At 38.0% G+C, this 8,860-nt stretch overlaps 3 protein-coding genes across 9 annotated transcripts; 2 read left to right on the forward strand and 1 right to left on the reverse strand.

The window, feature by feature from the left end:
- The first annotated feature begins 906 nt into the window (after window positions 1-906).
- LOC124840959 (heavy metal-associated isoprenylated plant protein 26-like) lies at window positions 907-1,796 on the forward strand. The gene is made up of 2 exons (XM_047317116.2): window positions 907-1,068; window positions 1,163-1,796. The coding sequence occupies exons 1-2, from the start codon at window positions 985-987 to the stop codon at window positions 1,547-1,549; spliced, it is 471 nt and encodes a 156-aa protein (XP_047173072.1). The 5' UTR covers window positions 907-984; the 3' UTR covers window positions 1,550-1,796.
- A 373-nt stretch (window positions 1,797-2,169) lies between these two features.
- LOC124840957 (WD-40 repeat-containing protein MSI2-like) lies at window positions 2,170-5,601 on the forward strand. The gene is made up of 6 exons (XM_047317111.2): window positions 2,170-2,593; window positions 2,690-3,001; window positions 3,092-3,235; window positions 3,808-3,932; window positions 4,487-4,582; window positions 5,207-5,601. Exons 1-6 carry the CDS (start codon window positions 2,291-2,293, stop codon window positions 5,427-5,429), a joined length of 1,203 nt encoding a protein of 400 aa, XP_047173067.1. The 5' UTR covers window positions 2,170-2,290; the 3' UTR covers window positions 5,430-5,601.
- Window positions 5,602-6,103: 502 nt separating this feature from the next.
- LOC124840958 (basic leucine zipper 23-like) lies at window positions 6,104-8,860 on the reverse strand. 7 transcript variants are annotated; one of them, XR_007029081.2, is made up of 5 exons: window positions 8,702-8,860; window positions 7,768-8,570; window positions 7,034-7,098; window positions 6,572-6,625; window positions 6,104-6,394 (listed from the first exon to the last, which is right to left on the reverse strand). XR_007029081.2 is itself a non-coding variant. In XM_047317115.2 (4 exons), the coding sequence occupies exons 2-3, from the start codon at window positions 8,543-8,545 to the stop codon at window positions 7,070-7,072; spliced, it is 807 nt and encodes a 268-aa protein (XP_047173071.1). In that variant the 5' UTR covers window positions 8,546-8,570; window positions 8,702-8,860; the 3' UTR covers window positions 6,104-6,394; window positions 7,034-7,069. The 7 variants fall into 7 exon arrangements, 5 of the variants coding, with proteins under 5 accessions (XP_047173071.1, XP_047173069.1, XP_047173068.1 ...); XR_007029080.2 differs by having other exon boundaries at window positions 6,104-6,432; XM_047317115.2 differs by lacking the exon at window positions 6,572-6,625.

An 8,860-nucleotide genomic window follows, 5' to 3' on the forward strand; every position in this document is an offset into this window, starting at 1 on the left:
TTAATCTGTTTTGCCTTCGCACATCCTAAAATTCCTAGACAGCAGTGTATAAACATTTGATGTTAGTGTTGGTTGCACATGGTGTCCATAAAATATATCATTCAAACAGTGATGGGCTGGCTGCAGATTTATTCTAAGTTGTTTTTATCTCAAATTAAAACTAATCAATGTAGCAGTTGTGTCTTATCAAAATTAGGCATGGCATGTTTTCATGGGAAACTTTCTTTTGATAATGTTCCAAGCAAGTCACCATTGTCCTTTTAAGAAAAACAACTTTTTTGCTTTTTATTTTTATTTTTAAGAAAAGTATTTTTTTTCCCTTTGATCTTTACTTTTCTCCTATTATGGTCCATGAATTTGCTTACTCCATTGTTTTCTTTCTTTACACTCAATTGTTTTTCATCATTTCTCAATACCAAAACCTTGGAAAACACTTAAAATAAGTTAACATCAGCCTGAATACACAGAACACATATTAAACAATTAATAAACGCGGTTTTTGAAGTCAATACTGAATTAGTTAGACAGTGTAGTGTGTGGACCACTGAAAGCAGAGAAATTTCTCAGCTAAAATTAGAATAAAAGAGATAATTTTGCAGAAACATTTATTTCCTTTTACAAATAATGGAGCTGAAAGTCTTAATTGAAAGAGATAGAATGGATACCCATAAGCTCATTACTTCTCCACTCCAATCCAACCACATCGCCAGCCCCGTACTATTTTCTTGCTTCCCATCAACTAAGCGATGGACACGTGTATCTCTGTCCAATCAGCAGTTGGACACGTGGCTCAAAGACAAATCCAACCGACTAGGAGAGTTAGTTTTATGTCGGCTGTTTCTATTTCGTAGGAACCTTCTACTGTTTCGGATATCTGCTAGGTTTTAGGTCATGGTCATGGCTATAAATAACATGGAGTAAAAGAAAAGGCAAAGACAAAAACCCAGTAACATAAGAGAACACAGTAGCAAAGCAAACGAAAAAATGGGTGCTTTGGATCACATCTCCGAGCTCTTCGACTGCTCCCACACCAGTTCCAAACTCAAGAAGAAGCGCAAACAATTCCAGGTAAACCAATCACTTCACTTATCACTCAAATCGCATCGCATAACATCACGTTCGTTAGTAGTAAAGAATATTGATTCTTTGATGCGTGTATCAGACGGTGGAGGTGAAAGTGAAGATGGACTGTGAAGGGTGTGAGAGGAAGGTGAAGAAATCGGTGGAGGGAATGAAAGGGGTGACTCAGGTGGAGGTGGATCGGAAGGCTAGTAAGGTCACCGTTTCGGGCTACGTTGAACCCTCTAAGGTTGTGTCTCGCATCTCTCACCGCACTGGAAAGAGAGCGGAGCTATGGCCGTACGTCCCGTACGACGTCGTTGCGCACCCTTACGCGCCCGGTGTCTACGACAAGAAAGCGCCCTCTGGGTACGTGCGAAACGCCGACATTGACCCTCGTCTGACTAACCTCGCACGTGCCAGCTCCACCGAGGTCAGGTACACCACCGCCTTCAGCGACGACAACCCCGCCGCATGTGTCGTCATGTGATGTCCATAACCGTCTCTCGTCTTGTGTTACTTTTGTTTTTTGTTCTTGTGTTGTATCATAGTAGCAATGGAAAAGACAAAAGTAAAATAGGTCACCTAATGTATGTAACTTTAAAGTGATTTTGTCATTTTTTTTTTTTTTTATGATGCTGTGTTAAAAATATTTTTAATCTGAGTTTTGTTGGTAGCTCATTTTTCTGAAAAAATTAATTGACTATATTGATGGTAGTGTACTGATTTGATTTGTATATGCGCGTTTTTTTTTCACATTGAAAATGATTGGTGGCAAAGTATAATATAAAAAATGAAATACGAAAAATCATCTCTTGTTATATTTCAAAGAGATCAGACTCGTATTCGTAAATATTCCTTCGAAAAGAAGAATGATATATATGTAAAATAGTTATAAAAGAGTAAATTTTTATATTTTTTCAATATACATTATAAGAATAAAACAATTATAAAAAAATTCTATTTTTTTAATAAAAAAGTAAAAAAAAAATTAATATAAAAAAAATTATGTGTCAAAGGAATTTCTCATAAAATTTATAGTACTAGATTTGATAATTTATTCGGACTTTTATATTCAGTTTTTCAAACTCTAAAATGGGCTTGGGGGAAGTTGCATAGCCCAGCCCAGCCCAAGCCCATCTTTACTGTACAGGGGGACTATTTAAAGGCGTGTTTCCCTCTGAATGTGGCATTGGCGCGCGAGGGTTTGAAGTTTTGGCGCAGAAAAAAAATGGCGGAAGAGTATAATGAAGGTGAAGTTGAAGAAGAGTTCTCCGTTTGGAAGAAGAACACTCCTCTGTTGTACGATTTGTTCATTTCTCATCCTCTTCAATGGCCCTCTCTCACTGTTCACTGGCTTCCTTCCTCTCCCCAACCCCACTCCCACCCTTCCTTCAATGTCCACAAACTCCTCCTCGCTACTCACACTGCCCAGGGCGAACCCAATTTCCTCATGCTCGCCGACGCATCCCTCCCCGCCGACACCTCGCAACCCATCGTTGCCGCCGACCCTGCCGACCCGGTTCTACCCAAGGTTTCTTTTACTCATGCCCGTCTTTTTGCATCATTGAGTTGTGGCCACTAACTGTTCGATGAAAGTCCTCAGTGTTATTTCTTGTTGTTTTTGTAGGTAGAAATTTCCCAAAAGGTTGCTGTTGACGGGGAGGTGAATCGAGCGCGTTGTATGCCGCAGAACCCTGCTATTGTTGCTGCGAAGACATGTAATTCCGAGGTTTATGTGTTTGATTTCAACAAGCAGCGTGGGAGCGAGTTTGCCCCTGATTCGAGGTTAAGGGGTCATGATAAAGAGGGCTATGGTTTGTCTTGGAGCCCTTTCAAGAGTGGGTATCTTTTGAGTGGTTCGCATGACCATAAGATTTGCTTGTGGGACGTGCCTGCTGCTTCTCAAGAGAGTGTGATTGATGCAGTTCATGTTTACGAGGTAGTGCTTCGAATTATTGATGACAGTTTATTTTTTGCTTGGTTGCTCGTCACTTTGATGATTGAATAGGACTTTTGATTGTCTTGTCAGGGTCATGAGAGTGTGGTTGAAGATGTGTCCTGGAATATGAAGGACGAGAATCTGTTTGGATCTGTAGGAGATGACTTTAAATTGGTCATTTGGGACTTACGGACTAACAAACCCCAACAATCAGTCAAACCACATGATAACGAGGTAATATATTTGCGTCGTAATCCTTGCTTCCAAGATCAGCACTATGACTTGTGAGTCTGATCATAGTTTCTCTGTGCATGCAGAAGCTGCACTGCTGTGCGCATAGGTCGTTAGGATTGTTTAGTTTCGACATTTACATACGTCAAAACTTATTCTGAACTACTACTAGGTTCCTAGAAAGAAAGAAAAAGGTCAAGATAGCGCTGTCTATTCTTTATTTTTTGGGATCGTGGGGTGCTGTGAGGAAATAATTGGAGTGACTATTAGAAGAGAGACACTAAGTATTTTTAAGGTCACTAAACTCTGGAAGTCCTCGATTTAACTGAATGGAATTTGTACCGAGAGCCTGAGGCTGTGAGGATCACAACATAGGGTTGTGTGTGGCATTGCTAAAAACTGCTGTTTTTTTTGTCCACTGTAGCACACTGTTTATTGTGCAATTTTTTATGTTTAATTATCGTCGTTGTGTTAACTGAAATATAGTCCCTAAGTCTCTAATCGTCTTACTCTTGTTGCTCTTTTAACTGAATATTATTTGTTTGTGACATGTATCTGTTTTCTTTTTGAATCAGGTTAACTTTCTTTCATTCAGTCCATATAACCAATGGATTTTGGCTACAGCATCTTCAGATACAAGTGTTGGTCTATTTGACATTCGGAAGCTGGAAATTCCACTACATTTTTTAAGTAGCCACACGTACGTCGTTAGTATATCACGTGTGTTTTTTCTTCAATACCACACCTAATCTACTGTTTGCATTTGAGTAAAAAATAAGCAATGGTTTGATTCTTTGGGCTCCATTCACTTTGAAGGGATATGTGAGTAATTGATTGAATGAATTTGATAGAATTTAAATATATATATTTTTTTGTTTATTTGAATAGATTTAAAGATAAGTGAGTCCATATTTGTAAATAAAGTTAATGAGAATTAGTATAAGATTTGATTGATTTAACAAATTGAAAAAGTTACTTTCAAATTCATTCTCACTTATCTCCAAATTTACTCAAATAAATAACAAAAGATTTATTTTTAAATTCTTTCAAATCCAAATCTATTCAAATAAATAACAAAAAATTTTACTTTTAAATTCTCTGAAATCCAGTTACTCTCTCCCAGCTACTTATAAAACCTAGGTGAAATAATTGTTTTTTGTTGATATAATTTCAATGTGATGACGGATTATTCATTAGTTTAGGAAGCTCAAATATTCTTTACTCACTGATGTGGTTTGTTTTTAATTTGCATAGCGATGAAGTATTCCAGGTTGAGTGGGATCCTAATCACGAGACTGTGTTGGCATCATCTGGCGCTGACAGACGGCTGATGGTTTGGGATCTTAGCAGGTAAGGGCAGAGTGCTTTGTCTCTTTCTCTTGACTATACATGTTGCGATTGTCGGTCTACTACTAAAGGAAGCAATTTGCTCATGGTTACGAAATCAAGAATTGCCTGGTTAATTTTTTAGTAGATGATCGGGTTAAATATAATAATTTTGAACTGGAAATAGCTAAACCCAATTATCAATGTCTCGTAAAACCAAAAGGGCCAGTTATATTGGATTGTGTGAAAAGCCAAATTGAGTACATACATTAAATGAGAAAAATAAAACTGGAATAATAAAATATCATAAGTTTAGAAGTGTTCTTTTAATCCCTTTTGATTTAACAAAATAAGAAACCTATCATTTTCTTTTAAGGAAACTGGTGAAAGAAAAGTGGAAAATAGAATAAAGAAATAAATCGTTGAATCACTTGATTCATGATCTTACAAAATTGTATTAGTACATAACATCTTATGATACAACTCCATTAGTAGGCAACTCATCCAATCGTATGATGTAATGGATCTTAGTTTTTCAAATTATCATGATTATGGTTATTTAGTTGCAAAGTGCAAACTCTATAAAGGCATAATAATTAAAGATATGTTTACATATTGCCTTGTTGCTTTATATTTGTGTTGGCTCAGGATCGGAGATGAGCAGATAGAGGGAGATGGTGAGGGTGGCCCCACCGAATTACTCTTCTCTCACGGGGGTCACAAAGGGAAAATATCAGATTTTTCATGGAACAAAAGTCAGCCATGGGTTATCTCAAGTGTAGCTGAGGACAATTCTTTCCATGTATGGCAAATGGCAGAGAACATTTACAGTGACGGCGACGATGACAACATGTGGACGGCCAATGATTAACTGACCACCATATGATCAAATGCTTTGTTGTTTGAATGGAATCTTGACTATTCTATTTTTATTACGATCGCCAGTCAGTTTTTTGTGAATTTCCTAAAACATAGTATCTTTCTTTGTCAAAAATGGATTCTCTAAAGCCCGTATAAAAATGCCTCATGATAATTTGTGCGCACTCATGTGATTATTCCCCCTCGCACGTTGCATAATTTTGTCTACAACAAGCTAGAACAGCAAAGTTTGATGGGTAAAATAGGAAAATGGTTTAGGAATTGCTTTCCGCGTGTTGTAGCATCATGGCGCCGTTTTGTTCCTTGTTATTGGAAAGGAAAAGCTATGCCATCGACCTTAGTTTTATGAAACTTTTCAGGGAGACGAATACAATATATATTCTTCCCTTTTGAGAGAATGCCTTTCGTCTTGATGATATTCTTTTGCGCCTTAAACAAAATTAATAATCTAATAAGTCTAACCTAAATTTACATAAATTTTGGAAAAGGATTAAAAAAGTAATTAAAACGCTTTGGAATTGAAGAACAATGAACTATCTTTTATAAGAAATAATATCAAAACTCACAGGAAGCAAAAACATAAGTATATTATTAATAGACGAATAAGTTGATTTCATAGTATTAAAATTTTATTTAGTCCCGAAATCCTGATGTATATATAATAAGTTGAACGAGAAACCAATGCGAGGTTAATTATTACAAAATTTGTCCAGAAATGACAATCCAAGTAGAAGATACAATAATATAATGTTTTATTAATCATCTAATGCCGAAAAGATGGTCACCAAAAACTAGTGAAGACTTGTTATCTAAGTGCAGAAAGGCAGATATGCTTCCCATCATTGAATCAGGTACAGCTACTAGCGTTCTCAAATACAAAACAAGTCACTTGTATGTCTCAACTTGTAGAAGACAAGCCCGCATGCAAGATCTTCACTTAGGGGACTACAGTTCCTTCTGGATACATATTAGTCAACCCTTGTCCAGTAAAAATGCTAAACACACAAGTAAACCTCTCATATTATTATGATAAACAAAGACGGAAAAAGAACAACGCCGGCAACCAAACAAGCTAATTTTATTATTTCACCCACACAACATTTAATATTACACAAAGTGACACCGGTGTCTCACCTGTCCACAGCACTAAGTACTGAAAGATGAAACACACCCCATCTGCCCTAAGTTCTGTAATCCATCAAGGAAAAACTTGCGAATTTAGAAAACATTAATCGCCACTAAAAATTCTCTTATTGTTAAACAAAGCAACCAATACTCACAAACTGAGAAATGTAAAAGTGGCTGAGCATAGACACATTTATGATGTCAATTTAACTAGTTCCATGCATAAAAAAGCAAGAAAATTAATTGCGCAGAGAAGAGCCCAATCTGTCTCAGCCATAAGCTATGCTGTTTACAGATCAACCATAATACTTTAAGAAGAAACATTGATTTATGACTAATCTTCCATAGTAGAACAGCCATTCGAACCACGATAATGCAGCAGAGGGTCAAAAAGAGAGAATTATTTTAAAAAATGACTTGATGGATAGCTGATGCTGCAACTGGTAACGAGATATTGGAAGGAGATATTACCATGGCAAGGATGAAAACCAACGTTCTATTAATTCTTCAACCAGCTGTTGCTGCACGAGATCCCCCTAAAAATAAAAATCGAAGTTATCATACTGAACTTGAGAATTCATAGAGAAACGGGGAGAAACAGATTTAAATAACAAAATTGAAAAAGAAAGTCTAGTTCCAACACTCTTAGTAGAGTGTAAAAAATGTTCAATAAAATAATTTGGTATTTAAAATCTTTAAATTTCAGTTGCTTAATCTTCCCGATGGAGATCACTCATGCGTACACATATGGGCGAACTTTAGTTAATTTACCACATCTTACAAATAGGAATACTACCCTTTCCACACTTGGCACTATCATATAAGCTAACTAAGACCTTATAAAAAATTTAGCAATCAAATTTCAGCCCTAAATATGAGTACACTAACGAATGTTAGCAAAGAAACAATACCAAATATAAACAAAAAGGTTGTTTCGGCGTGACCATCTGAGATCAGAATTCCCAACAATTCATGACAAAAGATGCGGGAGATCACGTTGCAAAGCAAGTCATCTCCAATGCTTTCGCTCTCATTGCTCAAATCTCAATACTCTTTCTTTCATTCTCTCAAATCTCGATGATTTTCTATGCTATTAGACAATACCATCAGCCAGCAATTAAAATATAAATAAGAATAAACACAAATTAAGCAGCAAATCAAACAGTTCGTCCTAGAATAAGACAGTGCATGTGAAGCGGTCGAACCTTTTCTTTTTGACGCAGAAGAATTTACATTTGACCCTGCCTGCCCAACTCCACATGCACGCAGCTCCTTGAGCCCCAAATTCTGGTTTGCTAGACACTGCAGGTTCTCAAATTCACAACCACCAAACTCTTCCCCATTTAACGACACATTCTCCACGATTCTCCCATCAGCTCCTGGATGAAGGCAATACACCCTATCATCACACTGCATGTTGCAAGGGTTCATCACATAAGAACCAGGCAGGTTAACCACCGGAGGGTTCGCATTCGGCGATTTCTGATACGGAAAGGAACCAATTTCCCCTTCAATCCTGCCCCTTATGTCCACCAGCAAGCACTTCAGCCTCGCGATTTCAGCTTCCAAAGCAGCCTGGTTCTGCAACTTCTTCATCAAATGCTGATTGAGAGCCCTCAATTTCACCACCTCGTCCTCCAGCGAGGCCGCGCGAGCCTTCTTCTTCTCACGGTACTTTCGAACCGCTTCTTTGTTACCAAGGGGCCGCTTCTTCGACTTCTTCTCCGCGGACTCCGCCGTGTCGTCGGTGGCCACCTGGTCCTCATCAGGTGCCGGCACGATTTTGGTGTGCACGTGGTAGCACGTATGAGTGTGCGAAAAATCGGGCCCCGGAGGATTGCATGTGTGGGTGTGCGTGCAGGCATGCGTGTCCTTGAGAAGCTCGTCGAAGAAACTGTCCATGGAACCACTGCTCGGAAGCTCCCCCATGTTCGGACTCGAAAACACTTCCTGCGTCGAGAAATCGAGCTCGCCGTCGTCCATTTGAACGGAAATCCCCAAATCAGACCTATTAAAAAAATGTGCTATTTCAATTAAATTGAACTGAACCTGGAATCGTGCATACAGAGGATTACATCGAATCGTGTAGAAACCCTAACATGATTTGGAAACAGAAAGAAAAGCAAAAAATGGACGTACCAGAAAGAAACGATAGCTTCACAGATTCTACCCTCAACTTTTTCTTTGTCGATTTTCTCTCTCTTCAATTTCAATGGGTTCAAATTTATACCTATTACCCTCTTCCCACTGTAAATTCTGATTCTTAGAACAACCCTCTTCCCAAACACTCTTTCAGAG

This window comes from Vigna umbellata, chromosome 3, assembly GCF_029865625.1.
Source record: "Vigna umbellata cultivar VRB3 chromosome 3, Vumbellata_1.0, whole genome shotgun sequence".
Taxonomy (NCBI): domain Eukaryota; kingdom Viridiplantae; phylum Streptophyta; class Magnoliopsida; order Fabales; family Fabaceae; genus Vigna; species Vigna umbellata.

Coding starts and splice junctions, on each gene's coding strand:
- LOC124840957 (XM_047317111.2), top strand. CDS start 2,291: ATGGCGGAAGAGTATAATGAAGGTGAAGTTGAAGAAGAGTTCTCCGTT. Junction 2,594..2,689: donor CCGACCCGGTTCTACCCAAG/GTTTCTTTTACT, acceptor TTGTTTTTGTAG/GTAGAAATTTCCCAAAAGGT. Junction 3,002..3,091: donor ATGCAGTTCATGTTTACGAG/GTAGTGCTTCGA, acceptor TTGTCTTGTCAG/GGTCATGAGAGTGTGGTTGA.
- LOC124840958 (XM_047317115.2), bottom strand. CDS start 8,545: ATGGACGACGGCGAGCTCGATTTCTCGACGCAGGAAGTGTTTTCGAGT. Junction 7,099..7,767: donor TTCTGCGTCAAAAAGAAAAG/GTTCGACCGCTT, acceptor TTTTATTTTTAG/GGGGATCTCGTGCAGCAACA.
- LOC124840959 (XM_047317116.2), top strand. CDS start 985: ATGGGTGCTTTGGATCACATCTCCGAGCTCTTCGACTGCTCCCACACC. Junction 1,069..1,162: donor AGAAGCGCAAACAATTCCAG/GTAAACCAATCA, acceptor TGCGTGTATCAG/ACGGTGGAGGTGAAAGTGAA.